The following is a 17,439-nucleotide window of genomic DNA, read 5'->3' as shown; positions in this document are numbered from 1 at the left end:
TGATCTGTGAGACCTAATTTTCATGTCTTGAGGCTCTCCAGTACTGTCTGTATAAAGAATATATACTGTTTTAAGACAGTAACTAACAACATTACAATACAGGTAGCTGCTCCTGAGAACAATTCAAGCAAATCTAGGATCTTTTAAGCCCCATGAATTCACCACAGCCTTTTAAATGCATAAGGTAAAGGTAAAGGTAAAGGTTCCCCCGCACATGCGTGCTAGTCGTTTCCGACTCTAGGGGCAGGTGCTCATCTCCGTTTCAAAGCTGAAGAGCCAGCGTTTGTCCGAGGACGTCTCCATGGTCATGTGGCCAGCATGACTGGACGCCAAAGGCGCACGGAACGCTGTTACCTTCCCACTGGAGTGGTCCCTATTTTTCTACTTGCATTTTTATGTGATTTCGAACTGCTAGGTTGGCAGAAGCTAGGACGAGTAACAGGCGCTCACTCTGTTACGCGGCACTCGGGATTCAACCCGCCAAACTGCCGACCTTCTGATCGACAGGCTCAGCGTCCTAACCCACTGAGCCACCACGTCCCTTTTAAATGCATACTGTAAGGTTAATCAATGGGAGCTTACCATTAAGGAAATTAATGTTTCGCCAATGAAATCAACCCAAGCTGGGAAAAGCTAGCTTCAGCAAGAGCATCAATTAGAGGGGCCAGAATTGGGAAGAATACAAAAACTAATTGTGGTGTGAACTTTTGTCCAATTAAGCCTGAGGGGGGGAGAGCTGTAAGTTGATTTTGTCATAGCTTTGCTAAAGTTACACTCTTCAAAATCATTCATAAATTGAGGCAAAATACACTTAATGTTCTGAGATAAATTATAGAACTAATTTTATATTACCTTTCACTTGATGAAAGGACATGTCTATCAGTGGTGGTCAGGGATAACCAAGGAAAGGTAGAAAACTTCAGACATTTCACTACGTGTTTCACTGGAAGAAAAAAAAGAAAGTGTAAATTATTCAAATGCTTTCCTTAGAGGAACAGAGTGTTTACACAACAGTGTTTACACTACCTTAATGTTAATATATTTTTAAGGGAAAAAAATCTAGTATGGCTAATGTCCAGTTTCAAAATTCTGCATTAAAAGGTAATCACATATTTTGAAATTGAGTTTGAAACTAGATTTTAAATATTTATTACCAAATTGGCTGCAGAACAGCTTTTTGATACAGGAACAAAAAATGTGCCGGAGATCTACAACTGGATAGGTTAAGCTATTTGCATAAGTTATGGGAAACTCAACTCAGCATGGTTCAACCTCAGATGAATTCACTCAAACACCGATGGCTAGATAAAACTTTTTCTTGATACTAAGGGGAATACGCAGAATAATCAATTGCTCTCTTACACTGCTTAGATTAATTCTGCAACTTCTTTTTCCCATTCTTCCCAGTTTGACAGATTTTTGAATGGTACTTTTGGCCTTGAAGCTGGATGACCGGTGATTGTGGACATATACTGTATGAAAGCTCAATCCTCACAGTTCAATATTTCTTTGTTTCTTTAGAAGACACCTTAACGTCCACATGATTCAATGCTCTTCTGTTTTCAGCTTTTGAGCCAGGCAAGGTTAGGAAAGAAGCACAGCAGGGATTCCAGCAATGCTCTTCATTATAATAGGCTAGAAGAACAGAATCTCCAGGACCTGACAGAGTTATTTTCTGCTCTATCTTACGCCAAATAAAACCAAACTGGAATTATTTGGATTTTGTTCTCATGCTTCTTCCCATTCTTGGATCTAATTCCTCTCTTAATGATTCAGTTTTCTCTGTTCTTCCATTTCCCCATTTTTGTTCAAGCCACTTATCTTTTCATACTCAGTTTACTACTTTACTGGGTAGTATTTTTACACAACACTGGAATATTCCTCCCCCAGGTTTCCCCATTTCTTTAATTTATTCAGTCTTTACACTGTTAATCAATAGTTATATTACGTAGTCTTCTTTTATGTAAAGTTTAATTTTAGCTCCAAACCTGCCAATTTTTTTAAACCAATAAATACCAACAGTATTTAAAATTTTCATAAAAATTCTGTTGGCATCAAAACATTCAATCCATCACTGTGTCAGAGATCTCAATGCCATAACAACAGAACACACAAAACCCCAAACAGAGAAAAAAGTAACACTGAAGCTCAGTGCTATCAATAAGCTAAAAGTAAATTGAGTAAACTTATCATTCCTTGTCACATTTAAAACAATCAGTCTGATCGTTAATATCTACTTCTCCTCACAGTGGAAAACCATATATTGATTCTTTTATAACTTGAGAATACAGCATTCCTTCTTATCTCACCAAGAGTTGAGAAGCTAAGAGAAACCTGTTCTGTGTTGCTCAGAATAAGAACTCCAAATTAATTAATATAAAACAAAAACAAATGTTCTTTGCTAAAAGGCAAAAAAAATCTACCTGCTGAACAATGAATGGACGTTTAATATAACCTGGAAGACATATAAGTTGTCTTCAACTTACAACTACAATCGACCAGAATTTCTGTCTTAAGTTGTTGCAATCGTAAGTTGAGTCAAAACCAGTTTTATGACAATTTGTATAAAGGTTTAAGCAATTCACCACAGTCTTTAACAAAATCACACAGTCATTAAGCAAATCCAACTTCCCCAATGGATGTCTTTTGCTGGAAATATGCAAAAAAAGGTAGCAAATAGAGATCATGTGACTGCAGGACACTGCAACCAGTTTTAAATGAGAGCTAGTTATCAAGCATCCAATTTCAGTCACCAGATCATAGGTGAGCTGATGGTCATAATTGCAAGTACAGGCCATAAGTCATCTTTTTCAAGGCTATCATACTTCTGAACTGTCCTTAAATGAATGGTCACAAGTCAAGGACTACTGACATTCAGAATATATGAACAATTGGTCTGAAAGAGCATATTAGTCATTCTTAAATTACTTCACATGGTAGAGGGCCATTATTTGCCTTAGCTTTTAACATATTTCAGGCAGATGACTCAACTACTATCTAGCTCCAAATTATTTACATATAAAAACTTTAAGGCATTTTAAGAACTGTATCAAATGTGGCCTAAATGCAGCTTTATAACAAGATGATACACAATTCAGATGACAGCCTGAGATTATACTATTTTTTAAAAAATGGTTCAAATTACTTTCCCCCCTCTTGTTTTGGCCCCTTTGACACATAAACTATTGGTCTAGTTGGCAGCAAATTAGTAGAGGACAAGTTACAAGCTACTATAATTGCCCTAAATTCTGTGATGCAATTGGGATTTACTGAGGCTGAGAAAACCTCAGCAAATAACAGCTGATAACATCCCAATTACTAGTACAGTGTCTGATTAAGACTAGTGCTTCCAGAGAGATCTTTTCTGCAGTTAAATACCTTATCAATCTAAATTGAGTAACTCAGAGAACTGTTTTCACATGTGCACATTTTAATATACTTACTCTTGTCCCTGAGCAGTAGTGTCCAATATATATATATATAAATATATCTATTATACTTGGATCACATCTACCTATTTGGTGCTGATGAATGAATGAACCTTTATTATCAAAGTACAACACGTATACAATGAGATTGGCTGAGCCTCCCTTCGTGCTCCCCCACCACAACTCAAAGTGACAACAAACTTACCATCTTGTTACAGCATGTGAGCTAATTGCACAATGTGCCGGCCTTGCAAGTCTATCATGCACAGAGTTATTTCCCATTCAGGAGCCTGACAGCCCATGGATAGAAACTGTTCTTCAGCCTGTTGGTGCGGCTAGCTATACACCTATATCTCCTACCCGATGGTAGGAGAATAAAGAGGTACCGACCAGGATGTGAGTCAGAATTTTCCTCACTCTTCCAAGGCAGCGGGCCCTGGCAATGTCATCCAGTGGTGTCAGGGGACAGCCCATGATGTTTTGTGCTATGCTCACCACCCTCTTCCTATTCTTGGCTGTCAAGCCAGCATACCAAACCATGAGAGGACGCTTTCTATAGTAGATCGGTAAAAGGAGGTCATTAGTCGTTGTTCTACCCTGTTTTTCCGCAAGACCCTGAGGAAGTGGAGTCTCTGTTGGGTCTTTTTGGCCACCTGGGATGTATTAACTTTCCAGGTAAGATCTTCACAGAGGTAGACTCCCAGAAATTTAAAGGAGGAGACTCTCTCCACACAGCCCCCCCTCCCCGATGTAAAGTGGGGCAGGTTCCTCTCTTTTTCTCCAGAAGTCTAGCATCATCTCCTTTGTCTTGCCGATGTTCAGGTGCAAGTTATTCTCTAGACACCATGAGGATAGTTTTTGTACCTCCCCGCTGTATGCTGTTTCATCTCCACCTGTAATAAGACCCATTACGGTGGTATCATCTGAGAACTTAATGATCGCAGTGGATGGGTCAGATGATACACAAGCTGAATCAGTTGCTTATCTGCTGTCCTAATACTTACAGAACAGAGATATAATTAGAAACAGCTTCTCTGTAAAGACTCCTGGATGGATGGAAAAATATTACATATATTTTTTCTTATTAGGTGGTTATTGCAAGAATTAAATATTGGGACAAAACATGCTTAGCAGATAAATCAATTGTATACACCCCAGCTCTATAAACATCTGCTATTACTATTACTATTACTCATGCGCTCGTGACCTCTCGGTTAGACTACTGCAATGCTCTCTACATGGGGCTGCCCTTGAGGACCACTCGGAGGCTTCAACTGGTGCAGAATGCGGCCGCGCGAGTTGTGTTGGGGGTCTCCTGATACTCCCATGTTACACCTCTGCTCCATGAGCTGCATTGGCTTCCAGTTGCCCTCCGGGTGAGATTCAAGGTGCTGGTGATGACCTATAAAGCCCTACATGGCATGGGTCCGGAGTACCTAAGGGAGCACCTGCGGCCGGCATCAACTTCCCTTCGCCCAGTGCGCTCCCACAGAGAGGGCCTCCTCAGGGTGCCACCGGTCAGAGAATGTCGACTGATGGCCCCCAGGGGGAGGGCGTCCTCTCTGGGCGCGCCAGACCTTTGGAATCGTCTACTGGTTGAGCTCCAGATGGCTCCCGACCTTCGCTCCTTCCGACATGATCTAAAAACTCACTTATTTTAACAAGCTGGCCTGGTCTGATGGGTGATGGGTTTTAATTACTGATTTTAAATAATTTATTATATTCGGGCACAATTGTTTGTTTTTAATTTTTGTATTTTATTTTTGGTATTTTATTGCCCTGTACACCGCCCTGAGTCCTTCGGGAGAAGGGCGGTATATAAATCAAATAAATATAATATATAATATAATACTATTATCTGTGATTTCTGTGTTGATCATTGATAAATTACTGAGACAAAATTTACAAATAAATATTGCAATTACCTACCAGTTGGCTGTTTGGGTGGTGTTTCGGATGCTTGTGAATGGTTTTTCCCTTGATGAAAATATCCAGCATGAGGTTCTTGGGGAATTACTTGACAATACATAAAACAATAGTATGTATCAGCATTTTTTTATTTTTATTGTTATAGTCCAGATCCCCAAAACCACTATTTATCGAGAATTTTTACACTGTCAGATATGGGTTTTTTTTTTCTTGGAATCATAGGTAGAACTCAACTTACTACCACAACAAGCATGACAATTTCTGCTGCTAAGCAAGATGGTTGTTAAATGAGTCACACTGAATTTTGCAACATTTTTCTGCTCTGGCTGTTAAGCAAATCACTGAGGTCATTAAGTGAATCACACAGCCCTTAAGTGAATCTGGCTTACTTTTCAGTGCTTTGAACTCAATGAATGCTCCTGGCTATTTTGAACCCGATAGGCATCTGGGAAGATTGCAAATAGCAATCACGTGGCCCCTCCCCGAGGATGTTGCAACTGTCCTAAATATATGCTGGTTGCCAAGAGCCCAAATTTTGATCATGTATCTGTGGATATGTTGCAGCCATTGCAAGTGTGAGGACTGTAAGTCACTTTCTTCAGTGTCATAACAGTGAAGAAGTCTCTAAACAAATTGTAAGTTGAGGACTACCTGTATTTAAAGGATCAACAGTGCTGAACACAAACAGCATTAGATTCAGGAAACTTTGCTAATATCATACTGTGAATAATGAACAAATTACCTGGATTAGCTTCTGGTCCACCTTGAGAAGGCTTTGCTTGATAATTCAAAGTGATGTTTGAAGGCAGCACAAACAGCCCATCAAGAATCCCATCAATCACTGCTTGTAGATTGGAATCCACATTGGGACGAAGCTGAGTGAAGAATTCTACTGCCCCAATCCCAACCAATTGTTCCACCACAAAAGGACGCTAAAATTACAAATGCAATATTGAATTTAAAATTATCAGAAAAATAACTAAGGTCTTCTGAGTTAAACAAGTACTAGGTCTTTAATTACGGCAACCTTTTCAAAAAAAAAAAGCGCCAAACAACAATAACAAAAACCCTCATCTTTTCCTGGTTGCAAATATAGAATCTGGGGCTTAGGTATCATGTTTGGAGTGTCTGTTTCGTGTAGTATTTGTCCCCTTGTTATTATATTTTAATACTTATCTCTATATTTGTACATATAAGCACATAGATTTACACTGCATAGAGTTCATTCATTATGTGTACTATATAGTACACAGTATAAGTAACATACTAGCACTTTTTTTCTCTGTACAGCACAGAATTTTGAATTGATTAAGCTTAATTGCAATTGAGGTAGCCTTACAAATGAACAAACAAATACAAAAAGTAATCTAGAATATTAGTTCCCAATGTTCTGTTGCTAGACATATTCTGAATATGCTGTTCGGGTAGTCCTCATTTAACATTCTCTTGTTCAGCACCATTTGAAGTTACAATGGGTCTGAATGGGTGTTACTTATGACTGGGTTCTCGAAATTTTGGCTGTCCTAGCACCCCTACAGTCAATCTGTGTGTTTGGCAGTTGGGTCACGGTTGCCATAGTTGCAGCGTCTTGCAACTTTCCCTGCTGGCTTCCCATTAGCGAAGTTAATAGGGAAACTGCCAGGGAAGGTCACAAGTTGCTCCAGTAAGTTGCTCACACAAATTCTCACCCAGAAACAGCCACCCCCAGCCCTGTTGTGTTCATGTCATACCGCACAGGCAAACCATGAAACTTCCCCCACCCCAGCAACCATCCACCCTTTCACACACAGCAGCAGCCACTTTCCTAATAGGCAGCCTGCTTGTAAGCTGCCTGCCACTTGCTTAATGACCCATGATTCTTACTTAATGATGGCAACAGGGTGTGCCAGAACTACAGGTAGTCCTCAACTTAAAATAGTTCATTTAGTGACCGTTCAAAGTTACAACAGTACTGAAAAAAGTGACTTTAGGACTATTGTTCATACTTACAGCCATTGCAGCATCCCCCCATGGTCACGAGATCAAAATCCGGATACTTGGCAACTGATCCATATTTACGACAGTTGCAGTGACCCAGTAATGACCGTGTAACTAACTTAACAACTGTGACAAGCAAGGTCATAAAGTGGGGCCCAGCTCATTTAATAAATGTCTCACTTAGCCACAGAAATTTTGGGCTCCATTGTGGTCGTAAGTCGAGGACTACCTGCACTGTCACTGACCAATGCAGTACTGTAATGTTGCACTTAATGACCATATTTCTTAGTGATGGAAATTCCAAACCCAATTACCATTGTTAATCAAAGACTATCTCTATTGGCAAAATTTTAAAATGTAGCAAAGTGCATACTTTAAGGTTTTTGTTTCAAAAGAATGTTTAAATTAAATTAAGTTTATTGAATTTGAGTAATGCTTTGCTTTTTTCAATATAAATATAGACATTAGTTGTTAGCTATTTCTATTACACTTTCAGAAAAAAAGAATACAGACAACAATACCTTTAACAAGTTGGTCACTAAGTTCAAAACGTCTTCCTTCATTGGTACTACAGGAAAGTTGAACCATTCTAAAACACTGACAAATAGTAGCTTTTCTTGAACCAGATCATCATATGTAATCAAACTGTGATTTAATTTAGACAAAATATTCTTAAGTGCTCTTTCTCTAATTTCAGACAGCTCGTGACCTGTTAAATTTTTTAAAAGGGAAACATTGCAAGAGAAAGTTATTTTTTTGCATACACACACACACACACACACACACACACACTTTATGAGTTCAAATCAATCCACTGCAGAATAAAGGTCTCTTCACTGAAGATTACAGACCATAATTTAGCACAGGGATCTAATGCAGGTGATAGACAGATGTTTTTAACCTCCTAGTCTAGGGCTGAGAGACAGTGATTGGTCCAAAATTACCCAATGAGCTTCTCTGGCTATGGATGGATTAGAAGCCTGAGACTCTGCACTCCTAGTCCAGCAATGTAACCACCAAGCCATATCTACTCTTGTATATGTGATAGCCACACACATAGACATGCCTGTATATTCAGTAACAAGTATTGCTTTACCTAAAACTAGCTAGTTAATTGATTTTGTGTTGAACCATCACACTGAAAATTTAGGATACTTTCTTAGGAAAGACAAGGCATGTGACTGTTCATCTTTCAACTATAATCTTATATAATCTATTCTCTAAGCATTTTTTCTTTTAATATTAGGAATATTATTTGTTAAAAACTTTGTTTTTGCAACTGCAATTTTTCCATTTCCTGAGAGTTTCAATATTCCTTTTCGTTTCCAAACTTCCTCTCTCTTCATTACATTCTAGTCAATTTTGTCCAGTTCTACTGCAACAATGTTAACATCGACACTCTTATAAATTTCCCCTATTTTTGGCATTCCCTTTGTATAGAAGATTGTGATGGACATTTATCTGTTTTGCTGGTCGTTAAGAGTTGACACCGATATGATGGCACACAGTCACCAATCAATATGTATAAAAATATATGCGACTTTGAGAAGGGACCGTACTGAAAAATCTACCAAACTCAAAACCAAAAGTAGAGGAATAGGAGCAGAATATACTACTTTTCCGCATGCAATCAACAGATTCACACAGGGGTTTGCACACCCTGACAATACTGGATTGGGAGTTTGTGCGCAGCTAAACAGTGATTCAGGACTACTTTTTTTTTCATTCCCAAAGCAAACTTTTAGGGATTCAAAAGTAAAAGCAGCCGCCGAATAGGCGCCCACTGGCTACCCCGTTGCAGCCCGTGCGGATAAACCAAGCACTTACCAAGTTTCCGGATAAGCGGAGTCAACTCGATTGGGGGAGACGCCGCATTAACATTGCATCCAGCCATCGCGACCGCCTTCCCAGAGCGGCCCAGGTTCAACCGCCGCGCCGTAGCGAACGCGAATGCGCTAGGAAAAAGCGGGAGACTATTTCTCTCAAGAGGCTGCTGGGAAATGTAGTTCCATCTCTGGCTCCGCCCATCCGTCGTGTGTATTCCCAGACAAGTCTCTTTGTTGGAGATAGTTTTCTAGTGGTGGGTAATTATCGCGAGTTTTGACTCGAGGCTTCGAGTTGCCTAGAGAACAAGGTTTTCTCCCCTCGCGTTCTGGAAGCGTCGCTCTTCTCGGGGCGGCCTTTTTTTAACGACGGGGTTTAACTGTAAGGCATTAAATGAATCCGTCTGGCTTTCAAGCCTAGGTCGTCTTCTCAATGGCAAAATCTCTGCCAGAATTTTTTCCTCTAGGCGAGCGTATACAACACCTTTTCTGAACCGTCCCTAATCCTACGACTTTGGATCACAACTGCCAGAACATAGAATAACATTTCATGAAGTTGTTTCTATTTTCTATCTAGACTGACTGGGAATTCTGGGAGTTGTAGTTGCGGCAATCTTAAGTGTAACTCAGACTATAAAGCTTAATATATATAGCGGGTGGAACATTATTTCCACCACAACCCTATTTCTACTTACATTCAATTATTTATTTATTTATTTAATTATTTAATTAATCATTCATTCATTCTGGCAGCGAGGTCCTTCCAGTGGTGTGTTATGTGCATGTCTGACTTTTCAAGCAGCTCTGAAGTTTGTGTTGGAATCAAATGTATCGCTGGGAATACAGTACGGTGTGTGTTTGTGTGTGTGTGTATGTGAGTGCGTGTTCATAAGGGAAGTTTATTATTAGCTGCAATTGCTTCTCTCCTACCGGAGTAATCATTTCAAAGGGGTTTAACTATATAAATAATTGTAAATAAAAATGTAACAAATGTGATGAAACATTAATAAACAAACTTCTTAGGATCCTTTCCACAGAAGTGTTACAATTGAAAGCCCACTTGAAGGAAGATGTTAGCTGAACAATCTTGGATGATGATTTTTCCCCCCCTGCCTTTTTCCCTGAATATGAAACCCAGAAAACTGGATTAACAGTGACTACATGAGTCATTCAAATGCAAACGTGAAGATTAAGCATCAGCCTTGTAAAGAGGAGCTGAAAATCTTTAGCACTGTTATAACAGAAAGGGGAAATGGTAGCTGTCCTCTCCGTGATACCTGTTCAGAAGCATCCCACAATAAATGGTGGCACATGGAATAATGGTTTTAAGTTACAGGAAAGATTTGGGTTGAATATCAGGAACAGATTTCCAATAAAAAATAGAACCAATTACAAACATATCAGGAGGACATGAAATTAGAGATCACTATACAGGTAGTCCTCAACTTACGACTACAGTTGAGCCCAAAATTTTGGTTGCTAAGCAAAACATTTGTAAAGTGTGATTTGTTCCTTTTACAAGCTTCCTTTGCCACAGTTGTTAAGTTAATCACTGCAGTTGTTAATAACACAATTGCTAAGTGCATCTGTCCCATTTGCTTGTCAGAAGATTCAAAAGGTGATCACATGACCCCAGGACACTGCAACTGTTATAAATGTGAGTCAGTTGCCAAGCATCTCAATTTTGATCAAATGACCATGGGGATACTGCACAGTCATATGTATGGAAAATGGTCCTAAGTCACTTTTTCAGTGCCATTGTACTTCAAATGGTCACTAAATGAACTGTTGTAAGTTGAAGAATATCTATTAGTAGAATCCATGGCTAAAAAGTTTTTGTTTCTTTTACATAATGTGAAGTTCAGAAAATGGGAACTACGGTATGTTATTCATTTAGGCCTCAGATGTTCATGACTTGAAATTGGGATCATCCTAGAAGCAGCTGTTTTAAGTTCAGAGGAACTGAAACAACAAAATGAGCTGCAATCTCATATGCAATATTTCCCATATTTTAATAATTTCATAAATTTCTGAAGAAAGAAAAACAAGAAAAAGCCTATTTTATTGGGTGACTTTTGACTCATAGGCACAACTAGGGTTTTTTTTCCTAAACATAATAGTAAGAATTCTCACACTAGTGATAAATAGCTTAAATTTGTGTGAATGAATGAATACAAGAGAGGTATTTTAATGAGAGCATTTGGTCAGTACAAGTTTAACTCTCATAATTTCCAACTTCGATGGCTGGAATTCTGGGAGTTATAATCTAGCATATCTAGTGGTGCGAAGCTTGGTGGTGCTTCATTAAATGTTTCCTTTTCTAGAAATTGCCAGGATCTCAAGCAGTATTTATCTAGTTCTTAATATTCAGGATGCTGTATTATCAAATATTTATTTGAACAGCTACAGTCATGGCCGAAATTGTTGGCACCCCAGAATTTTTTTCCAGAAAATCAAGTATTTCTCAGAGAAAGGTATTGCAGGAACACATGTTTTGCTATACACAGGTTTATTCCCTTTGTGTGTATTGGAACACAACAAAAAAGGGAGGGGAAAAAAGCAAATTGGACATAATGTCAAACAAAACTCCAAAAATGGGCCGGACAAAATTATTGGCACCCTTAACTTAATATTTAGTTGCACACCCTTTGGAAAAAATAACTGAAATCAGTCGCTTCCTGCAAAGTCGCAGAGACGGACACTTGAGCTGGGTAGTATTTCTTTTATTCGGATCAGGAATGAATCTGGGACAAAGGGGTTTGCCTGGTGTTTCTTATACCTGCCCAGGTGAATGATGGCCAATAGAATTGAACCTGGGCTTCCCGCCAGTGCCTGTGGCCAATAGGTTTAAACCCTGGCTTCCCTCCAGAGCTGACCACGCCGGGGCTGTCAAACTTGCTCCATCCGGCTTTTCCCGCCTCAGCGGTTATCGCCTGGAGCTGACCAGCCCCCTGCTGCGCTGGCATTTCCTGTGTATGCTAGCAGCATACACTACACTTCCTATAACCATCAATAAGCTTCTTACACCTCTCACCCAGAATTTTGGACCACTCTTCCTTTGCAAACTGCTCCAGGTCTCTCTTATTGGAAGGGCGCCTTTTCCCAACAGCAATTTTAAGATCTCTCCACAGGTGTTCATTGGGATTCAGATCTGGACTCATTGCTGGCCACTTCAGAACTCTCCAGCGCTTTCTTGCCATCTATTTCTGGGTGCTTTTTGACGTATGTTTGGGGTCATTGGCCGGCTGGAAGACCCAAGATCTCGGATGCAAACCCAGCTTTCTGACACTGGGCTCTACAGTGCGACCCAAAATCCTTTGGTAATCCTCAGATTTCATGATGCCTTGCACACATTCAAGGCACCCAGTGCCAGAGGTAGCAAAACAACCCCAAAACATCATTGAACCTCCACCATATTTCACTGTAGGTACTGTGTTCTTTTCTTTGTAGGTCTCATTTCGTTTTCGGTAAACAGTAAAATGATGTGCTTTACCATAAACCTCTATCTTGGTCTCATCTGTCCACAAGACGTTTTCCCAGAAGGATTTTGGCTTACTCAAGTACATTTTGGCAAACTGTAATCTTGCTTTTTTATGTCTCTGTGTCAGCAGTGGGGTCCTCCTGGGTCTCCTGCCATAGCGTTTCATGTCATTTAAATGTTGACGGATAGTTCGCACCGACACTGATGTTCCCTGAGCCTGCAGGACAGCTTGCATTTCTTTGGAACTTGTTTGGGGCTGCTTATCCACCATCCGGACTATCCTGCGTTGCAACCTTTCATCAATTTTTCTCTTCTGTCCACAACCAGGGAGATTCGCTACAGTGCCATGGGTTGCAAACTTCTTGATAATGTTGTGCACTGTGGACAAAGGCAAAGCTAGATCTCTGGAGATGGACTTGTAACCTTTAGATTGTTGATATTTGTCCACAATTTTGGTTCTCAAGTCCTCACACAGTTCTCTTCTCCTCTTTCTGTTGTCCATGCTTAGTGTGGCACACACAGACACACAATGGAAAGACTAAGTGAACCTCTCTCCTTTTTATCTGCTTTCAGGTGTGATTTTTATATTGCCCACACCTGTTACTTGCCCCAGGTGAGTTTAAAGGAGCATCACATGCTTGATACGATCTTGTTTACCCACAATTTTGAAAGGGTGCCAATAATTTTGTCCGGCCCATTTTTGGAGTTTTGTTTGACATTATGTCCAATTTGCTTTTTTTCCTTCCTTTTTTTGTTGTGTTCCAATACACACAACAGGAATAAACCTGTGTATAGCAAAACATGTGTTCCTGCAATACTTTTCTGTGAGAAATACTTGATTTTCTGGAAAAATTTCTGGGGTGCCAACAATTTCGGCCATGACTGTAACTATCCTTTACCAGCGATACTCAAATGAATTTTGAAATTGGGTTTCAAAAGCAGTTTGTTATGTAGTGGGTGATATAACCAGAGGAAAATAGTTTCTAGTTAAACAATACAAATACACTATTAGAAAAACTCTTTGAATTGTGCAAAGCTAATAACATTTTAGAAGCCACAGTAAATTTTTGAATAAAAGTAAAATACTGTTATTGTAATAAAATCATTTCATATGTCTAAATCACTGAATTTTGAGGTTGCTGATTGCTATTTAGAATAATGATATTTTTGCTATATTTTTATTCATGTATCGAGAAAACAATTCACTGCAAAGCAATCATCACAGAAGTTAAGCAGTGTTTTCTTCCTATCATCCTTTTCCAGCTTTGGGGAAAGGTAGAAGGCATGTGTGGGAAGGGTACACACATGTCTGCAGAAGAGTTCTAAGTGTAAACATCCACACCATGCAGTCTAATTGTAAACATCCACACCTTGCAGTCCTATGTTTACTCTAAAATATCTGCTGGTGAACAAGTGTATTTAAGATCATATTCTTCAATTTGTATGATATTGGTAGCTTATACTTCTATATCTTGCAGGTATATTATACATAAAAATCCATGTCTCATAGGCTCGTGTCCAGAATAAGAAGTGATAAAACATTAACAGACTTTATACATCATGAATCTGAGTAGGGGTAGTGTTGACTTAAAGAGGAAAATACTGAACTTAAATTGGTATATTTAATTATGACTTTAGAGTATCTTACTCATGGACTGGGATAAGATAAAAGCAATGTGATGCAAATAAAGGGAATGATTGATTTTGTTGGGATACGATTATTTAGTGAGACAGGGCCTGAAACAAAAACAGTCAGTCTTCCGTACAACCTGTCAAAGGGCATTTGTCCCACTGGATAAAAGTTTTGCAAATTGCCGTGAAAATGTAATTTAAGATAATTGTTTTGCTAGAAACACTATAGTCAGATGAGACTGAATGTTCTGTGTTTTAAGAGCAATGCTGTTTGTTATCAGCTGCCAGTCAGATGATGATTCAGCATATCCAAGACACAAAGCCAGATCTAGCAGAGAGCCTTAAGGCAACTGAAGTCTTGTGATTTTATTCTTAATTGCTTTGAACAGTTAGATTTGATTGCCCTTTTATCATCTGCAAATTATGAATGGCCATAAAATGTACTATATGGTTAATGTAAGTTTCAGATATTTTGTAGGGTAAGATAATAACATCTGCCTAAATTATTTCTTTTCTGTATATCTTTATAGTATTAACATAGCACAGTTTCAGCATTTTTATAGACAAACAAGCATTTAAGTTGAGTGCTGTAATCCTGCTTTGAGTTCATGGGTTATTTTTGCATTTATTTTGGATCAATAAAAATAATAGTGATCAGTTTTATTGTCTATCTAAATTCTATAGGAATAGGCTATTTATTGGTGAGGTCTTCATTCAGAAAGCAATTTTAGTTTGGTACAGCTTGATTGCTTCCTTGCTTGCTTATGTGTGTATGTACTACAGTATGTATATATGAAGCCTCAGTGCTGACTTTATGAGATCTTGACTGCAAATCTATGAATGACCACTTGAAGTCAGTAAAAAGATACAGACAACTCTTAGTTGCCATCTAGTGGACATCTAAGGTTTTGAAGCTCAAATTTATTCTATGCCAGTGATGGCTAAACTTTTAGAGACCGAGTGCCCAAACTGCAACCCAAAACCCACTTATTTATCGCAAAGTGCCAGGGCCGCATCAGCATTGTGGTGCCCTCGGGGGGGGAGGGCAGGGAGGTGCCTCTGAGTGCTGCCTCTGGCATGAAAAACCTGGGGGTGCAACAATGGGCCATCGTGTGCAAGTTGTAAAAACAGCCGCTGCACCATGCAAGAATGAGGCACGGCTAGTGAGTATCACGCAGGCACTAGCCCCGCCCCATTTGCACTGTGTGCATGCTTGCGGCCCCGTGCGCACATGCACACATGTAGAATGCTTCCCCCTCCCTTTTCTTCCAGTCCACCAATCGACAATGGTTGGTGACCTCTGCTCTACCACCTCTACTTGAGCTTGCTAGTCGGCCACTTTGCCTCCTTTGTGGAATGTGCTGGGCGGGTCTCCTGCTCTGGGCAGCAGTGGCAGCCTGATGGACCTGCTGCTGGCGGCAGTGGCGTGTGTGCGTGCCAACAGAGAGGGCTCTGAGTGCCGCCTCTGGCACGCATGCCATAGGTTCGCCACCATTGTTCTATGCCATCTTTCAAAATACTGTTCTTGCAGACAGATATAACTTTAAATATAACACCGATATTTAAAATATTAAGGGTGGCATTAATGCAAAGGACATCTACCTATGTAAGTAAAGCACAGGGGAAATGCGGCCAGAAAAACGGTTTTCCCTTCTAGTTCTAAAAATAAAAAGTGCTTCCATTAAAAGAAATATCTAATGGCCATTATCAAAAAATAATTACAACAGTTTAGTCTGAATATAACCAGAGAGAAAGAAATAATAGATTGAGAACTTTGAACTTATCAGTAAATCTTCATTTGTTGTTGTTGTTAGCTGCGAAGTCGTGTCCAACCCATAGCGACCCTATGGACAACGTTCCTCCAGGCCTTCCTGTCCTCTACCATCTTCTGGAGTCCATTTAAGCTCACGCCTACTGCTTCAGTGACTCCATCCAGCCACCTCATTCTCTGTCGTCCCCTTCTTCTATTGCCCTTTATTTATTTATTTATTTTATTGGATTTATATACCGCCCTTCTCCCGAAGGACTCGGGGCGGTGTACAGGGCAGTTAAAACACAATAAGGTAAAGGTAAAGGTTCCCCCGCACATGCGTGCTAGTTGTTTCCAACTCTAGGGGCCGGTGCTCATCTCCGTTTCAAAGCCGAAGAGCCAACGTTTGTCCAAGGACGTCTCCGTGGTCATGTGGCCGGCATGACTAGACGCCAAAGGCGCACGGAACGCTGTTACCTTCCCACTGTAGTGGTCCCTATTTTTCTACTTGCATTTTTACGTGCTTTCGAACTGCTAGGTTGGCAGAAGTAAAACACAATACACAAAGTTAAATTAAATTAGCCCCAACATCTTTCCCAGCATTAGGCTCTTCTCCAGTGAGTCCTTGCTTCTCATTAGGTGGCCAAAGTATTTGAGTTTTAGCTTCAGGATCTGGCCTTCTAAAGAGCAGTCAGGGTTGATCTCCTCTAGGACTGACCGGTTTGATCGCCTTGCAGTCCAAGGGACTCGCAGGAGTCTTCTCCAGCACCATAGTTCAAAGGCCTCAATTCTTTGGCGCTCAGCCTTTCTTATGGTCCAACTTTCACTGCCATACATTGCAACTGGGAAGACCATAGCCTTGACTATATGCACTTTTGTTGACAGGGTGATGTCTCTGCTTTTTAGTGTGCTGTCTAGATTTGCCATGGCTTTCCTTCCCATAAGCAAGCGTCTTTTAATTTCTTGGCTACAGTCCCCATCTGCGGTGATCTTGGAGCCCAGGAAAATAAAATCTTCATTTGGAACAGCCCAAATCTACTTTATAATACCCAGAGACAGATTAACACAACATAGTATCATCTGGTTTGTTTGGTTTAGATTGTTGCCCAAATCTAGACAGAATGGTTACTGAAACCATGGTTTTTGGTTTAGTGACTTGTATAAATGCAGTTTATTGCAGTGTATTTCAAACCATAATTAAACCATGATGGAGCTTGATGGGAGATACCAGTTATATAGTTTACTCCCCCGGAATACATTAATTCATTTGATGCCTTTATGGTCTTATTGGCTATATTATTATCAGTGTGAACAGAATTTGTTTGCTGCAGATGGATAAGATTTTCTCTGCACTTTTGTGAATTTTACATTCAAGAATTTATCTTTGAATTTCACTTGCAATGTATTATAACATAAAAC

The 17,439-nt window shown here is 39.8% G+C and overlaps 1 protein-coding gene across 1 annotated transcript in view; it reads right to left on the bottom strand.

Moving 5' to 3' along the window:
* The window catches only part of RTTN (rotatin), a 97,514-nt gene extending 88,251 nt beyond the window's left edge, over window positions 1–9,263 (bottom strand). Inside the window, exons 1-5 of the mRNA XM_083358722.1 lie at window positions 9,162–9,263; window positions 7,856–8,043; window positions 6,100–6,289; window positions 5,358–5,444; window positions 853–943 (exon numbers count right to left, since the gene is read on the bottom strand). Coding sequence (XP_083214848.1) covers window positions 853–943; window positions 5,358–5,444; window positions 6,100–6,289; window positions 7,856–8,043; window positions 9,162–9,228 — 623 coding nt within the window. The 5' untranslated portion in view covers window positions 9,229–9,263. The remainder of the gene's footprint in view (window positions 1–852; window positions 944–5,357; window positions 5,445–6,099; window positions 6,290–7,855; window positions 8,044–9,161) is intronic.
* Between the last annotated feature and the right edge of the window lie 8,176 nt (window positions 9,264–17,439).

This window comes from Vipera ursinii, assembly GCF_947247035.1.
Source record: "Vipera ursinii genome assembly, chromosome: 3".
Classification (NCBI taxonomy): Eukaryota; Metazoa; Chordata; class Lepidosauria; order Squamata; family Viperidae; genus Vipera; species Vipera ursinii.
The sequence above is the reverse complement of the archived record's forward strand: the minus strand, read 5'-3'. Positions and strand labels throughout refer to the sequence as shown.